The following is a 17,149-nucleotide window of genomic DNA, read 5'->3' as shown; positions in this document are numbered from 1 at the left end:
TAAATATTTTTTCAGATCCTTTTTCTTGTTAAATGTTGTGGGATGGTTTAGGTAAAAGAGGACTTACCCACTATTCAATACTTGACTTTTTCCCCTCAGTTGTTGATATCCAATTACACATGTGTTTCTTGTTTTAGTTTAAAAACAACCACTTTATCAATTTGCACATTAAGGTTTCTTCAAATTGAAGTTCCATTCCAACTTGTGTGTATATATATATATATACTTGATCACATTAGGATTTAGGGTTTAGGTGAATATTATTTGATGCGTTAGGGACTACAGTGGTTTAGGTAAACTTTTCTGATCATTTCTTGTTGAAAGAGTTTTTATTGTGTTAAAAAGACAACGTTTACTTGTGATTTATGAATATGAGAATTTTGGTTATCTTGTTTTAAACTTTTAATAGGCGTACTTCAAATGGTAGAACATTTAAAGGATGTGTGTTAGGTGGACAATAAGTCAATTGAATCCGAGCCGAAAACTCCCAATCTAGGACCCGAATCCTACCATAACTACAATGAAGAGTCTCATTCTTGCCATCTCCCCCTTTGAAATTAAAAGGGAAATGAGTTAACGGTGAGTCAATCTATAAATGAAAACATTATTGCTAAAAACTATTACTAAAACAAACAACATATGTTATAATCCTTTCTTTTTAATTGTATATTTTAATTTCCAACGCATTTTATTGAATTTGGAGCTTTTATTGTCAAACCCAAAGACCAAATTTTGTATGCTTTTGCAGCTCTGACTTTTGTTGCCGTCTCCAAAGCATAAAAGAAGGTTCCGCGAGGAAAGAGGAAACTAAATAAATACAAATATTGTTGTCATTTCTTTCTCTTTTTTTCTCCCTATATGCAATAAACTCTCAACACAATTTTTTAAATATAATTAATAAAAAGCATCAGATAAAATAGCATTTAATTGGTCTGAACTTTCTTGCCAATTAAAAAAAAAAATTATACAAAAGAGAATTCGAATTTGAGGCTCTCTACCTTCACTTCTCTCACTAAAAGTGAGTTACCGTAATCTTATGAGTTGTATATTATTTATTATTGTTAAAAATAAACACCCCTATAACTATATGTTGTGAGAATGTGAAGGTAAAAAGTCCTACATTGGAAAGTTGAGAAACCTAGCAAGGGCTTATAAGGAGTTGAGCTACTCCTCTCATTGCCAATTGGTTTTGGGGTGGAACCTCAACTTCCTTCATGGTATCAGAGCAGGTTAGCCCACGTGTGAAAGCCCAACGGCCACACGTGCTCCACGTCACCCAATATGTGTTGTCCACGTGCTAGGCTTGAAAATTCGCCACACGTGCGGGGGCGTGTGAGAATGTAAAGGTAAAAAGTCCCACATTGGAAAGTTGAGAAACCTAGCAAGGGCTTATAAGGAGTTGAGCTACTCCTCCCATTGCCAATTGGTTTTGGGGTGGAACCTCAACTTCCTTCGTATGTATCTTTGCAAAATCAATTATACAATATAAAATGTGTGCATCATTTGCACAAATATTCAAGAAATATTATTCTATTTGCACATGAACCAAGGCAAGAACTTTTTTGCATCATTTTGAATAATCTATTCAGTTTGTGACTCATGCTTTAGTTAAAGGTAAAACCAAGTGGTTGAGGCAAGAAATCAATAAATAAAGTGCTGCGACAAAGGCATATAATCTATAAATCTGTACCTCAAGAAAAATAGGAGAAATTAATGGAGGACAGTAAGCCTAGAGAAAGTACTAAAACAAAGTAAAAGTGGGTTTGGGACTGCTTTTGAAATGTCGGAAAGCATTTTTTAATAATTTTTAAGGCATTTAATAGAAAATTTTATAGTGATGTTGAATCGCAAAAGTGTTTTTCGGTGCTTCTCTGAGAATCACTTTTAATTGTTAAAAATTCAGAAAAATACACTTATTTTTAACAAAATTTCGATGTTCTTTAATTAATTAAAAAGAAGTGAAGAAAAATATATAAAAAAAGTCTACGGTCCACCTATTTGAAAAAATTACATAGAAGATTAAATCAGCAAATCCTATTGCTCAATACGTGTTGGAAAGGCTGATCATGCAGCAATCACGGTCGGTGCACAAAGAATGGTATTATAATGACTTCATGATTGGTTTAGAAAATTCCACTGTTTCAGGCAGTGGACACACACCATCAGAAATTGTAACACATGGAAGGCCAAGATCTACCAGATCACACTGGGTTAGTGGTTAGTATTCTAACCCAGTGTATATTTCAGAATACTAACCACTAACCTGGTGCGATCTGGTAGATCTTGAGATACACTTCTTATCGCGCAATCTATTTCTTTTTAGCGTATGAAAAAGAAAAGCAGGAGAAATTACAGGCAAAATCTAAGCAGAGAATCCTAGACCATTCTTAGCGTATTAGATGGATACTTAATGGGTAGTGATGATCTCAGACAAAAGAACCATCCTTCCTAACCCTAATAACTACGAGTCTATAAACGTTATAAACAAGTTAAAGTTGGGCCTTGAGAGATTGCACTATCTACTCCCTCTTCCATTAGACATTAATTGAAACAAATTATTTCCCATCATGTATTTAAATGAGATTATACTATTTATGCTAATTACTAAGATAACAATAGCTTTGAAATTCAACAAATCTTTGGAGAAAAATATTATTATTTTATCAATAATATTAGAGACATCAACTTATTGCACTTATTTTGAAATCAATTGATATGATAATACGATCCCAATTGAATTGGGAAGTGAAGAGAAATGAACCACTACCACATCAGTTATTCTCTTAATATTATTATTGATAAAGAACGACGGGGTTCTCGTGGCAATGACAACGATGGTTGAAGGCGCTGGTGACGGTGCATGGTAGTGACTTTTTCTTCTTGCTTACAATTTCATTATTTTAGGTTTAGGTGAGCGACAATGTGTCTTGAGCTAAGCAATGGGGGCATGTTGTGGTTGCCTTCGACTCCACTGTCAAACCAGACCAATAAAACCAAGGGCATGTTGTGGTTTCCTTCCACTCCACTGGTAAACCAGACCAAACAAACCGACAATATGAATTTATCCCTCTCCACATCCTTTTTTCTTACCTACAACTAACTATATAAAATTGTACGTTTATCTCTTTCATCACATGATCTCAAACATAAAAATTATTCCGTATAACCAGGCGCTTGCGTACGCAGGGGTTTTTTACATTTTGACCAAATCTAAAAAAGTTAGCTTCAGAATTTCAGATCAATTAATTCAATGTTAGAAAATAGGAGGGTTTAGGTTAAATGTTGGCACAGTGCTTCAAGGTCTAGCAATAAATACCATGATCCAAAAGTCATTTTTTCCATACAGTTACCCACACATTTATGACATTGTGCTTCCTGTTTACAATTGCCAAAAGTGCTTTTTTATTCATTCTGCTTTGCAGCTTGCAAATTCAATCAGATTTTCAAGTACAGAGTTATGAAATCATGACCAAAATGACAGAACATTCAAGAAAGTACCTAATCTGATTGGTGGGAAAATATTGATTATGGACCAAGAAGGACAGCTTGACTTTAGAGGTACAATGACTGTTGAATAATAGCAAAGTTCCACAATGATTTGAATGGCAAAGCAAAAATAAATTATTGTTGGATGTTCACTTTTGACCCATTTAAAAAAAATAAATCTTTTATGCTGATTTTGGTGGATTCTTCTACCACAGAGGAACTTTGATAGAAGATTCAAACACACAAAAAGTCAGACAACCCACAAGGAAATTGAAATAAGAATCTATGAGTTGGGAAGTAATTATTTAAATGAACTTTCAGGGAAAGTCTTCTGTATATAGTGTGTAAAATTCTAACCCTTGAATATGGTTTTGAGGTATACTAGTTGATCTAAAAGGGCGAGACTCATAAGGACCGACTTAAACTCAACTCCAATTCAATCCAAGCCGGGCCACCAAATAAGGCCCACAGATGAACACACCTATGCACTGGAATGAACCTAGCTACAGAGCACGTTATAACTTATTTCTAACTTCAGAAAACAAAGTTAGAGTAAAGTGAAAACAGATGTTGCTGTATATACCTTTCTAACTTCAATAAGACTCCTACAGAATCATTTGCAAAATGCAGACACCGTAAAATTATGTAACCTTTCATTGGTTTCAGATATATTTTTCCCAAACGGATCCTTTGGACTTCAAAATCATCAATGAAACCCGTCTATGAAGCAACAAAGGCAAAGGAGTGTACATTTGCTCTTACATAATAAAGTAGGTAATATCACAATTGGGTTAAAGACATGGTGCTAATATCACAAAAATACAGAAGATATATTACTGTTTGATAATACAGAAAAAATGATGGGCAAAGGATTAAATAATGGACAGATGTCTCAGGTTTTAGAAAAAAGATATTGACTTGCATATCAGAGATTTCAGGTTCGAACTCTCATGACATCTTAGTTGTTTAGACTATAACTTGTACCCAAAAAAGAAAAAAGAAAAAGCGGCAAACTCAAACTATTTGGAGGCTTATAACCAAGCTTATGAATTTACTAAATTAGTAGAACACTGAACTAAACATAAAAATATGAACTTTATAACCCACCAAATTTGCTAAAAAAATTTTCTTTCACTATTTAATCTAAATTTGTCAGATGTTTGGACAGAAAATTAATATTAATGGCAAGCTCTCATCCTACAGCTCTCCACTTTTACAAAGAACCCCTGAAACCCTAAATCGTGAAAATTCCCTAAATCCCTAAAATGATACAATACAAGAGTATAAAATGCAGAGAGACAAAAACAGAAAGAAAAAGAAGTAAATGGCAAAGCAAGACAGTTGATAATACTAAATAGAGAGGAAAATACCTTGTAGAGAGAGAGAGAGAGAGAGAGGAACGAGCTTTGATCGGCCCAGCGGGCCTAAAGCGAGACGTCTGTGTTTTTCTGAAGAGTGGGTCTAAAGGTTCGAATATTTTAGCCAGGTTTGGGCCGTTTCAACCCGGTTCGAGTTTTAAACGACAGAATAACTCCTTAAGCTTGTTGCAGCTTCCTGAGTTGGAGCAGAGTGGTGCTCAAATTGAAAATGGCGTCTCTGGTTCGATCAGCGACTCTCAGATTTCTCAAACCACTCCGCAATCTCACGCTAAACGACGCCTTTAACCACCCGCGAACCCAAACCCTAAGCGTCCGGGCGTTCTCGACAACCTTGTCGCCGCCTTCAAAGGCTGTGGTGTACGAGCAACACGGTCCTCCCGATAGGGTCACCAGGTCACTCTCTAACTTTGTCTTACAAATTCACCTTTTTTATTTCTCTTTTTCAAATTTGAAGTTTTTAATTAGTGGTTTTTGCTGTTGGAAGAGTGATACAGTTGCCGCCAGTTGAAGTGAAAGAGAACGATGTGTGCGTGAAAATGTTGGCTGCTCCAATCAACCCTTCTGATATTAATCGAATTGAAGGTTTTTTTTTATCTTTTTCTCTTCCTTTTTCTTTTCGGGTATTGCCTCATTTGGTTTATTGTTCCATTACTATCCGTTTGGTTGTTCAGAAAACGGAGTTAAATTTACTAGAACATGTGCTCCGAGTAGTTGCTTGATGGTTAGGTTTTCCCAAAAATAAATAAATAAATAAATAAAGAAAGAAAGAAAGTTTAACATCAGTAAACATAGTGACAAACTTGTTAAGATCACATTTTGAAGATTATCTGTATTGAATTTACTATTTGTTGCTTACTAGTTGAGGATTTGTGCATTGAACCATGAAAGGGGTATACCCTGTGAGGCCACAAGTGCCAGCTGTTGGAGGATATGAAGGTGTAGGAGAGGTACATTCGGTCGGTTCTGCAGTTAAGGGTCTCTTGCCCGGGGATTTAGTCATCCCATCTCCGCCTTCTTTCGGTACATTCTTCATTTGTTCTCACATCTTCTCAAATTTGTGGCTATAGAACATAGTTTGCATGCCTTTTGTGACCTTAATGAGGCTTTATATATAATCTTTTCTTAGGGACATGGCAGACGCATATTGTGAAGGATCAGAGTGTATGGTACAAAATAAATAAGAATTCACCCCTGGAATATGCCGCCACTATTACGGTTAATCCTTTGACTGCTCTAAGAATGCTTGAAGACTTCGTTACTTTAAACAAAGGTACAGCACCATCTGTAACTTCTATGCATCTTTCTTTTGTCTTCTCCTCACCAATTACAATTTGGTTTGAATAGGAGATGCTATTGTTCAAAATGGAGCCACAAGCATTGTAGGGCAGTGCATTATTCAGCTTGCGCACCATCGTGGCATCCATAACATTAATATAATAAGGGACAGGTGATAATATGAAATCAGCTTGTGTACTGTGATGTATGTCTTCTATTCTTATAAAAAGTATATAATTAAGCAGAGTATGCAGTTATTTACTTAGATTTCTGCTTCCAGAAAAATAAACTTTCCTGAAAAGGGTCTTTCTATAATTGACCATGGTTTGGTGTCTACAGGACTGGGTCTGATGAAGTAAAAGAGAAACTCAAAAACCTTGGTGCTGATGAAGTTTTTACTGAGAGTCAACTGGAAGTCAAGAATGTCAAGGGTCTTCTGGTATATCTTTATTGTCTCATTATAGTTGATATTGTCAAGGGTCTTCTAGAAGTTGTGGACTTATTAATCAAATCATAAATTACAGTTTGATTCTACCTCTATTTCTGAGTTGTTTGACTAATCTTCTGCATTTAATCTGCTTTACATGCCAGTCTGGTATACCTGAACCTGCATTAGGATTTAACTGCGTTGGAGGCAATGCTGCTTCTTTGGTTCTTAAATTTTTGGGGTGTGATTCTCAGTACTATATGCTTTAAACAATGTTCCCTTTTCCTAGTGGTTTCAAAATCGAATGTCCTTTTTTAAATGTACTGCATTTTTTTAGGCGGGGCGGAACTATGGTGACATATGGTGGAATGTCTAAGAAACCCATTACTGTATCAACAACATCTTTCATTTTTAAGGTAAGTCTTTCTTTTTTTCCCCCATTTAGTGAAATTCTACTTTTGTGGTTATTACTTTTGAGGGGAAAAGTATATTGCACTTCAGAAACTGCAAATTCTATGTTTTTTTCCCCGAGAACTGCGAGTTAGTGTGTGTGGGTGGGATGGGGAGTAAAGGCAAACATGTGGAAATGACAAGGAATGCTAAATAGGTGGACATGGGGAAACCACGAAATAGGAAAAGGAACAATAACAAAGCATTCAAGAAAATCTGATTACTACAAAGAAAAGGAAGCAGTTAGATATGGGTGATACCAATAGAAAGTAGGATGAGGTCAATGACGGTTGCATGCTCCAACTATAGATTGAGTAGACCAGGTGTCATTATATGCATTGATGGGATGATATGATTCTAGTCTTCATTCATCCCAACTAAGCTGTATTGACTGTTATTTTTACAAACCTAGGAGGTCTATTTGATTAGAAATTCAAAGTTTGTATAGTTTCAGAAATCCTTTTAGGCATTTAAAGACCTAGATTAGGTTAGCTCTTCATCTGGTGGCAGAGATGAAGAAATAGGATTTAGGATTTCTTTTGTCTTAAAGCAACACAGTTTTTTGCCCACCAGTTTCTGTTAGTAGAGAAATTTCTGATTAGTTCCACTGACATTTATCTCTTTGTGATGTTTTTATGTTCTGTTATCTTGTCTCAAATATCTATGTTTGCAGAATCTTTCCTTGAGGGGATTCTGGTTGCAGAATTGGATGAGTACAGAGAAGGCAAAAGAGTGTAGAGTTTTGATAGATTCCCTCCTAGACCTAGCACGGGAAGGGAAGTTAAAATATGAGTAAGTTCTCCTTCATTAACTATACACTTGGCTTCTTCTTTTTTGTTTTTTAACTCCACTTTTGTTAATTTGAACTGTTCTATGTATAACATCAGAGGCTTCCCTATTTGTAGGATGGAGCTGGTTCCTTTTGACAATTTCAATGCTGCACTAGATAAGGCCCTTGGGAAGCAAGGGAGCCAACCAAAACAAGTTATCAATTTTCAACTTTGAGCATGGCTGAAGTGAAGACTTTTGTTTTGGTTATAATCTCATAATAATCTTTTAGAGGTTTATTGTATTGCATTAGGATGTGAAGTCACATTTTGGATCTCCTATTATATAATGTAATCATTACATGTCTTTTGAGTCCTTTTACCACGAGACAATCCACATTTACGGATGAGCCAACTTTGTCACCACAATTCAGACCAAAAGACTTTGTATCACAATTACTGCTTAGTGGTGGGAGTTAAATTGGTCAAGACTAAAAACCACCTTACAGTAATTTGCTTTAGGTATTATGAATTGCATTCTGTTGCATTCTTTGTATCAAATGAGTCAGTATAGCAAAAGCAAAATGAAAGCGCCAGTTTTCTCTTATTTGATATCAAACAAAAATTTGATTTCTTGTCTCATCTCCAAAACACATTGTAAGTACATCATGAATTGATCCCAAATTGAGCAGAAAAATTTGTATTAAACGGGTATAGCACTGTTTTGCTATTCCTAGCCAATTATAGTTTGTCGCGTGGAAAAGTTATCATGCGTGGCATACCGTGATTGAATGGGGATAGCAAAATAGTGTTATCCCCGTTTCATGGAAGTGTTTCTCCAAATTGAGAGCCTAGCTGGGGTTCATCCGAGATGTCACCTCAATTGTCTTCCCCCAAATTCTCCTTATAAAATTTTAAAATATATTTTCAGATGGAGTTCTAAAAAAATATTGTAAACCACAAATAAATTTCTCAAAAATTAATAAAATCTGAGGGGAAGAAGGGAACCCCCAAAAAAACAAAAAGTGTACAGAATAAAACTCTAAGAGATGTATTCCTTTCTCAAAACAAAGTCTACAGCTTCTTCCACACTGTCAACAACCTGCACAAGCAAAGTCAGGTATCTGTTAACAAATTTGAATGCATGAGATTTGCAATTACATCTCTACCTATAAACTCAAGTTCCACCCCTCACCTGAGAAAGAGGGGAGGATGAATAAAGTAAACATGATACTACATTTTCATGCAGGCAGAAAAGTTTTAAAAACCTACCAGATCCGCTGGAAATTCGGCATGATTTTCCTTTCCCTTGAAAACCCCAGTCCTTGTCAGAATAGAAAACCAGGGTTGACCCGCCTGAAATGAGAAATAGGATTGATTATTTCCTTCTCCTCTGATTTTAAGTTAAATAGTGTTCATTTTACTCATGTAGAAACTATGCAACCAAAATTCAAGTTCAAGAGACGCAAACCTGTCGTGCACCATTGATGTCAACCGAAGGATTATCTCCTATCATATACAGTGTTTTGAATTGGTAACTTCCAGCATTTGCTTGATTGGTGGCAACTTGAAGATTATTATGAAGAGCTGACACAAGTTGCTTAAGTACAAGTTCTGCATTCTTGAATACAAATGGATTTGGTTTCCCAAAAGTTGTGTACTCCAGAGCATGAGGATGGATTCTGCATATTAATTTGAACTAGCAGCTTTAGCATGATGCATAACTCATCACATGAAATCATCATCATCAGCATCCTTGCCTTTGTCCTAGTCATATGAGGTCAACCAAATGAATTCACATTTTCCTTTTTTTTTCTTTCTAATTTTCACACATCTCTTCATATTATCTTTTCCCATGTTGGTCTTAAACTCTTGATCGGCCTCTTAGTCTTTAACCTTCATAAGGTACGTAATATGAAATATAATCATCACACAAAGCTATATTTCGTAGAACTTAATTAAGGGTTAAAACTTTGACAAAACCCAAATTTATGATCAGCACTATCAAACAGCATTCATGTATTCCATCCCATTTCAACTAGTGAGCCATCTTTTGAACTCAGAGATCAGCTACAAATTCATCTGAGTGGAATTGTAGTCAGTTGAGTTACGACCCATTCAAAAGGGGTTTAGAAGAGCATATCTCAGCATTTTAACGGGAAGATTAGAAGGAAAACGTACAATGATACACTTTTTGGATATTTCTAGGCTTACCTATTAAAGATGGATTCTAGTGCAATTCTGAAAGCTCCCATTCCAAAACGCTCAGTAGGAAAAGCAGCCTACCTTTAGTAGCACCTTGTCAGTACATCATACATATTTTATATTATCAAAACTAGTTCATAGAAACTCAAGAATTTATATTTTAGTCAAGAAAACAATTAATTTATTACAGGGGAAGGAGAATCAACCTGGTATGCAAGGTCATCATGCGCAAAATAAAGATGTGGTTGGTGTCCAATTTCCCGACCAGGAAGACCACCAGTTCTAAAAATGTCGCATAGAACCTGGTATAAACATCCATCATTAGTCAATTGATACTTTAATGATTATAAAATGGCTAACATATAGATTTGAGAAATTCTAACAGAACATGAAAGTGGGAATAAGGTGAAATTGTCGAAAGTATTTGAAGACAGCATTGATAGCATTTCAGTAATTCATATGTGTAGCTAACAAACATGAGGCATTGATTAATCCTAAATCCTCTTGGTAATGTGCATGTACATACATGAGGTCCTATAGCATTATGATCAAATAAACTTGTCCAAAATAACCTGAATGTCTCTGCTCCAATCAACAGAATCACTAACTATAAACGCCGCCTGAACTCTTTGTGAGGATACAAGGTCTCTGGCAGCAACCTCCTTAACCTGCTTAGTTGTCCATTTCTTATACGGTGCTAGTGGGTCAATGTTTTCAAAGCAGGACGCATAGTCATCAATTGAAAGAACATTTCTGAAACGAGGGAAAAAAACCCCAAAGAAAATCAAGAGCAAAAATCTCAGATCAGATCAGACATTTTATTCAAATTTGTGAAGAAATTCAACATGCCAAAATCAAATTAGCCTAGACAATCTAACCAGAAACGTACTTAAATCCATATTCAGACATAACTGCAGCAGGTTCTCCTTTCCCCACAGCAACAATGAGTTCATTCTCAAATCTGTAGTCAAAATTGTAAATCTTGAATAGAAGAATACAATGAGACAAAGATGAAATCTATCAATCAAACAAACAGAACAGATCAAGATTGTTCACACAATAGGTTGTGACCATTTGATTCTCACTCTACATCATGGTTGTGAAGTGACAAATTGGCATCCTTTATGGAATTCCATAGTGCTGCCATTAAGTAACAATGAAATGCATCTGCTTAGATACAGAACTCAGGTTCATTTTCACCATGTGTAATTCTCACTAAGGTACCCAACTTTTGATGCCCACATTTATCCTAGAGGCATATACAATGTTGGCAGAGAAAAATGAAGCATGCCCCAACACTGCCAATACTTAATGCAAGACGAAGACACACTCTATAACTTGTTAAACGAAATTTCATTTCTGACCCATAACTCAAGCTTACATGCATACCTGTTTACTAACTGCTTAAAAGGTGTATGGCCCTGTAAAACCTGCATGCAACACCATGCAGTCAAAAAATAGTATTTAGTATTACAGATTTGCAAGTACGTAAGGATAGAAGTTTGAATAAAATAATCAAATTTGTGGTCATTCTAACAAAAATACCTGTAAAGGTGAAATCTTGACACCCAAAAGTTCACTTAACTCAAGGGCTCTTTTAGATTCAGTAAACCCACCACCTATTCAAAACCAAAAAAATCAAAAAAACGAAACCATTTTACTTTGATTATAACACGTGGCAAAAACCCAGCATAAAAACGCAAATCAACAGACTTACCATTTGTCAAGAACACGTACGGAATGCTAAGATTACCTGCCCACAAATTGAAATTTTTTCAAATAAAATCCTAAAAAAATATAAAATAAATAAAAATGGGAGGTGGGTATAAGAAGTGAGGGTACCAGAATCGTCGTACAATCTTCTTAAGACCTGAGGAGAGCCTCCGATGGGAGCTTCGCTGCGTAAAACGACGCCGTCGATGTCGAACGCAATGCCAAAGGAAGGCCTGCCAAATTAATCATAATCAAACCCAATTTGTGCTCACGATTCACGAACTTCATCAAATTTTTCTCCTTAAAAAAAAAAAATTAGAAACAAAATGAAAAGGAGGGATTGACGGACGGTTTGGACTGTGAGGAGAGCTGCGAGAATGATCGTGTGAATTTGGAGAAACTGGAGGATAATTGCTTTGCGTTTTGCGTCTGCGAAGCCTTTCTCAGTATTCGGAGGCTCATTGTTTTTCTTTCTTATGAGTTTTCGATACTATTTAGTTACTCACTGTCCAGAAAATATGGAAGCTCTGAGAAAACAAGCGAGGCTGAACTCGATTTGGGCCACCCGCGAGTTAAGTTAACTAACTTAATGCCCTGAACGAGAAGACTTGGAGAACTTGAGTGGGTGGCACTAGTTTGATTTGGTTTGGGTCTAAATAGTAAATTATATCAATCTTCTTTATATGATTTAGCCCGAATTATGATCGGTCCAATATGATCGTTTTTCGGTTTATTATTAGATCAAATTATTTCTGAAAAATAATTCTATTGGACCGGTAATAATTCAGGCTAAATCATATGAAGAAGATTGGTATAATTTACTATTCGAAATACTAATATCTACCGTCTCATCTAAAATGGTCAATAGTCCAATGGTATTTTAGAAGATTTTTAAGTTCACCGTCTCATTTAAAATGGTCAATAGAAGATTTTTAAGTTCACCGTCTCATTTAAAATAGTCAATAATCCAATGGTATTTTAGAAGATTTTTAAGTTCAAATTTCGTGAACAACAACTACTAAACAGAAAATCTCTACTCTTTTGTTAAAATGAGATTTCAGAAGACTTCGCAAGTGGTGTGGAAATGAGATTTTTAAGTTTGAACCTAAAATCTCTACGCTCTCATCCCTCCATACCTTGATTTTGCTCATCTTCTGCACTAACATTTATGTTCTCAAGGTGTTCATAAGAAGTCCAACACAATATGCAGAGGAGAATAATCACTTTGTGCTGTCTTCTCGGTAATATTCTTATTTTTATTTGGTTTTGAATCATAATGGATTTACAATATACAAAACACATCAAAATCCAAACAAGGCCAGGAGAACAAAGCCTTCTTTTTATACACACCAACACTACCACTCTTGTTATGAAGCTGGCATTTCATCCACACAACACGCCGGAAAACGCCATCTCCCTAGTTGATCTTCTTATATGGAATCTCCTCGCATATGATAATTACCAACCTTTCGAAACCAAAAGCATCCTTTTACATGATGCCAGTGGTAGCAGTGAAAAAAAAAAACAGAAACAGAAATTAGATCGCTGCTGACAAAAATTATCCCAACATATCATCCGGGTTGAAGTGTAGAGACTCCCTCCATACGAGCTCCTTTATATCTTCTTCATCCAGGGTTGCCTGCTCGAAATCAAAGACGAAAGGAGATGGGCAAACGGGCTCCTCATTGATCTCATGAAGACTTGATAAAAATGGATGATTCAGTGCTTCCTCAACTTTTCATATATGACAAATGAGACGGTAGATATTAGTATTTCGAAAATTAGTGAGAAAGTTGAAGATTAATCATTACCAAATGCTAAGAGACTTACCAGTTATACGCTTGCTTGGATCAAAAACTAACATTTTTTCTGCAAGATCAATTGCCATTGGCGAGACATTTGGGAACTTCTGCACAAAGGGTTGCTTTGGGACATGTGGGAGCTGCTTAACATACTTCCTAGCATTATCACTTCTTAAAAATTCAAGATCTGAATCGTCTGGTGAACCTAGTAGCTGTTTTTGAACAATCACAAACTTGATTCATCAACATCGTAAATTAATAGTATCAACTTTCAAATTGGTAACTAGTTCTGACATCCCTTCTAAAAGGATGTCCACAATGTAACAACACTCAACTGACACTAAATCACATCTATTAAGTTCAAGAACTGCAAGAGAATTACAGAGAAAATGAGTACCTCAGTTATGAGACTCAGCTGTTGAACATAGTCTTTACCGGGAAATAGTGGTTCCCTCCTAATAATCTCCATGAAAATGCAACCTACTGACCAAATATCAATGGCTGCAGTGTATTCTGAACAGTTGAGCAGTAACTCAGGGGCTCGATACCAACGAGTTACAACATATTCTGTCATGAAATCTGTCTCTGATGTAGTTCTAGCAAGCCCAAAGTCACAAATCTTAAGGTCACAATTTGCATTGAGAAGCAGGTTGCTCGGTTTCAGATCGCGGTGCAAAACATTTGCAGAGTGTATGTACTTCAATCCCCGCAGCAATTGATACAAGAAGTACTGCCAAAAACATTACGTGTCGCTTAAGATAAGCGATCTAAGTTTCAATCTCAAAGAATTTATAGGGTTACATATTCATACTACAATCAGAGCATGTATGTTGCTAATACAACATGACTAACACATAGGAAGGAGAGATTAGTAACAGAAGCAACAACTTTATAAATAGCAGTAAACAAAAGAAGCAAGTACGAACCAGATGTTCAATACAAAGTAACTAATCATTGAATGGCTTGACGCATTACATAATAGCCTTTGCAAATTTAAGGGGAAAAATGGTATGCATATCAAAAATATCACACTTCTATGTTACACTAACCTACACAGTGCCCTACAAGTTAGATTGTTTCCCCGCATTCACTAAACCTATGTGTATCTTGATTGGAAATGTAAAGAATGTCAATCGTAATTAAGCAGCAGCAGTCACTTTTAATTTTCTTGTTCAAAGAGACAAGTAGCTGTCGTTGAACAATGAAGAACTTGATTGATCGACATCATAAACTTAATAGCTTCACCTTAGAAATTCTATAACTAGTTCTCACATCCCTACTAAAAAAAGTCCAGAATATATCGACGCTCTACTTACCTGACAGTGATCATCTGTCAAAGCCTGGCTGGAGTGTATTATATGATTCAAGTCAGTATCCATTAGTTCATATACAATGTAAACATCATTGAACTTTTCCCTCTCTGCTGGCCTTATGATGTCCTTAATTTTGACAATCTGCAAAATAATGATACAATTATTATTCACAGTAAAACAAGTTAAGAAACGAGTGTAACTAGCCTTAACAACAAAACTCCCTATAATAAGATTTTCAGTTTATGGTATGCTTATGAATAGCATTGACCAGACATTTAAAAAACAAGCATTTATCCATATTTGGATATTTCCAACTTTGCTAAAGGAAGGAACAGCAGAGGATATGGGATTTGAATGCAAAAGGTTTACATTGTCATGATCCATATGGCAAAGAAGCTTGATCTCTCGAAGCGTCCTCTTGGCATCGATCCTATTGTCAAATGCATTCCCAATCTTCTTGATTGCAACCTCTTCTTTTGTCTCAGAGTTTGTTGCACAGCTGCCATGAGGAAATATTAACCACCTCTACTTTTCTTTTTTGGCCTCACTCACACATCTACTCACATTGAGTAAAAATCAAGATACATATTTCCACATATTCACCAAGAAATCTCCCAAATTTATCAAATGAGTGCAGTAAGAATATTTGAAAGAGCTATCTATCTCCACAAGTTTTTTGAACAGTTCCTGATAGTTGTATGAGCAAGAATTTTGAACAGTTCCTGATAGCTGTATGAGCAAGAAGCCTCGCTTTCCAATTCAAATACAAAAGCACCCAAACCAAAGTCAAAACAATAAAGACAGAATTGAATAAAATGAAGTAGTGGCTCATTGGATTTGAATCTCAGATTTAGAACCCAAGAAAAACAAAACCCCACTAAGCTAAAGCCTACCCAATTCAATTTTGAAGTCAACTTTTCAATTCCATGGTCAAAGTCCAACCCAGCTTTTACCAGAATCCTAACAGATATACCATTTCAAAGCCCAAAAAATAAAGAAAAAACACTGATACTGAAAGAGAAAGCAAAAAGTTGAGAATTTTTTAATCAAAAATCAATAACAGGGAGGGAGAGAGAGATACCAAACGATGCCGTATGCACCGCGACCGACAGGGTGAATAGGAGGAACATATTTGGCGGAGACTTCAAAGAGGTTACCCAGAATGTTATACTGTATGTACTTGCCTCCGTACAAAGGAAGACCTTCTCTCTTCACCTTATCCTCACTCTCCATCTCTTTCCTTCTGTTTTCCAAACTTCTATGAGAGAGAGACAGGAACAAAAACAAGAAAAAGAGAAAGTCTTGCTCAGTTTCTCAAACTGACACACACAGAGAAGAGAAGAGGAGAAGAGAGAGAGAGAGACTACAAATTTAGAAAAGCTGGTGGAGGAGTGACCGCCTGAATATTGGTGAGTGAAAGCTATGGAGGGGCCATTTGGCACCACAGGCCTGTCTCTGACAGCCACCACACTAAACGCTTTTTGTTGTTTCAAACTTTTCAACTTTCAAATTTGAATGTGGAAAAGCCGAAGCCAAAAACAAAAGGTTACTGTTTTTTATTTATAAAAGTCAGTGAGTCAGTCAGTGGTCAATTTTTTCTCTTTCCTTCTTCCCTGCTTGCTTCTTGGGTCGAGAAAATTCTACTGCCCAGTTGTCCAGTGCTGCATGTTGAAAGTCTGAGATTTTTGTTTTCTATTTGAGGGCCCAATATTCCAACTTAAACTTTGACCCGGTCTGGGCCTACTTCTTCTGCAATTTCGATATTATCAATGCCTTTGGATTGAAGAAGAATTCTATAGGGAGGCCATGCATAAGGCTCTCACTGTAGAATTCTTGGAGTTAGCTAATTCAGTTGCAAACTTAATTGTATTGCATAAAGATATTATCGATGCTAACAAAAAGTTATGTAAATAAAACGGCGTAGATTCTAAATGTAGAGGCTCGAGATTTGTTGTGATAACATGATTTATTTTTATTAAATAAAATATTATCTTCTATACATTTATAAAATAAAATAAAAGAATTAACCAATTCTTTTTATTGGTAATAAAAGAGTGAATTTCTTTTTCGTGTTTCAGGTTCTAACCCAACATGTGAAATTTTTTTTCTTGAATTGTGCTTGTCGTATTAAAATACTATATTGTATACAAGTCAAAATTATAATGGGATAAAGGTATTAGCTGGGCAAAGTGGGTGCATTTGTGTTTTGCAAAAGAAGAAGGTGGAATGGGGTTTAGAGATCTGGAGTCTTTTAACAAAGCGTTTGTGGCTAAGCAATGCTAGAGACTTCTTACCAATGAACATACAATGATTCATAAAATGTTAAAAGCGC

At 35.9% G+C, this 17,149-nt stretch overlaps 3 protein-coding genes across 5 annotated transcripts; 1 reads left to right on the top strand and 2 right to left on the bottom strand.

The window, feature by feature from the left end:
* Positions 1-4,841: 4,841 nt before the first annotated feature.
* On the top strand, positions 4,842-8,169 carry LOC110752808 (Polyketide synthase, enoylreductase family protein). The gene is made up of 10 exons (XM_021953538.2): positions 4,842-5,258; positions 5,350-5,447; positions 5,754-5,885; positions 5,992-6,135; positions 6,210-6,312; positions 6,480-6,579; positions 6,732-6,808; positions 6,905-6,983; positions 7,691-7,809; positions 7,923-8,169. The coding sequence occupies exons 1-10, from the start codon at positions 5,074-5,076 to the stop codon at positions 8,020-8,022; spliced, it is 1,137 nt and encodes a 378-aa protein (XP_021809230.1). The 5' UTR covers positions 4,842-5,073; the 3' UTR covers positions 8,023-8,169.
* A 487-nt stretch (positions 8,170-8,656) lies between these two features.
* Positions 8,657-12,302, bottom strand: LOC110752742 (hydrolase family protein / HAD-superfamily protein). Its single transcript, XM_088255484.1, has 12 exons — positions 12,052-12,302; positions 11,832-11,935; positions 11,707-11,742; positions 11,535-11,608; positions 11,379-11,419; positions 10,879-10,950; positions 10,562-10,742; positions 10,196-10,291; positions 9,999-10,066; positions 9,256-9,466; positions 9,057-9,140; positions 8,657-8,886 (listed from the first exon to the last, which is right to left on the bottom strand). Exons 1-12 carry the CDS (start codon positions 12,162-12,164, stop codon positions 8,827-8,829), a joined length of 1,140 nt encoding a protein of 379 aa, XP_088111610.1. The 5' UTR covers positions 12,165-12,302; the 3' UTR covers positions 8,657-8,826.
* A 635-nt stretch (positions 12,303-12,937) lies between these two features.
* Positions 12,938-16,343, bottom strand: LOC110752787 (mitogen-activated protein kinase homolog NTF6). Of its 3 annotated transcripts, none has more exons than XM_021953514.2 (7): positions 16,185-16,343; positions 15,899-16,075; positions 15,187-15,316; positions 14,821-14,958; positions 13,902-14,234; positions 13,533-13,716; positions 12,938-13,436 (listed from the first exon to the last, which is right to left on the bottom strand). In XM_021953514.2, exons 2-7 carry the CDS (start codon positions 16,048-16,050, stop codon positions 13,261-13,263), a joined length of 1,113 nt encoding a protein of 370 aa, XP_021809206.1. In that variant the 5' UTR covers positions 16,051-16,075; positions 16,185-16,343; the 3' UTR covers positions 12,938-13,260. The 3 variants fall into 3 exon arrangements, with proteins under 3 accessions (XP_021809206.1, XP_021809207.1, XP_088111611.1); XM_021953515.2 differs by having other exon boundaries at positions 16,182-16,341; XM_088255485.1 differs by having other exon boundaries at positions 15,899-16,342.
* Positions 16,344-17,149: the final 806 nt, after the last annotated feature.

This window comes from Prunus avium, chromosome 6 (assembly GCF_965620075.1).
Source record: "Prunus avium chromosome 6, drPruAviu1.hap1.1, whole genome shotgun sequence".
NCBI lineage: Eukaryota > Viridiplantae > Streptophyta > Magnoliopsida > Rosales > Rosaceae > Prunus > Prunus avium.
This window is presented reverse-complemented; position numbering and strand designations above follow the sequence as displayed.

Excerpts from the sequence above, each read along its gene's own strand:
- LOC110752808 (XM_021953538.2), top strand. The coding sequence starts at position 5,074 with ATGGCGTCTCTGGTTCGATCAGCGACTCTCAGATTTCTCAAACCACTC. Across the intron at positions 5,259-5,349 it reads CCTCCCGATAGGGTCACCAG|AGTGATACAGTTGCCGCCAG; the intron begins GTCACTCTCTAA and ends TGCTGTTGGAAG. Across the intron at positions 6,313-6,479 it reads ATTAATATAATAAGGGACAG|GACTGGGTCTGATGAAGTAA; the intron begins GTGATAATATGA and ends TGGTGTCTACAG.
- LOC110752742 (XM_088255484.1), bottom strand. The coding sequence starts at position 12,164 with ATGAGCCTCCGAATACTGAGAAAGGCTTCGCAGACGCAAAACGCAAAG. Across the intron at positions 11,609-11,706 it reads GTACGTGTTCTTGACAAATG|GTGGTGGGTTTACTGAATCT; the intron begins GTAAGTCTGTTG and ends GGTTTTGAATAG. Across the intron at positions 11,420-11,534 it reads TCAAGATTTCACCTTTACAG|GTTTTACAGGGCCATACACC; the intron begins GTATTTTTGTTA and ends TGTTGCATGCAG.
- LOC110752787 (XM_021953514.2), bottom strand. The coding sequence starts at position 16,050 with ATGGAGAGTGAGGATAAGGTGAAGAGAGAAGGTCTTCCTTTGTACGGA. Across the intron at positions 14,235-14,820 it reads TGACAGATGATCACTGTCAG|TACTTCTTGTATCAATTGCT; the intron begins GTAAGTAGAGCG and ends TGTTTTTGGCAG. Across the intron at positions 13,437-13,532 it reads TCCAAGCAAGCGTATAACTG|TTGAGGAAGCACTGAATCAT; the intron begins GTAAGTCTCTTA and ends ATATATGAAAAG.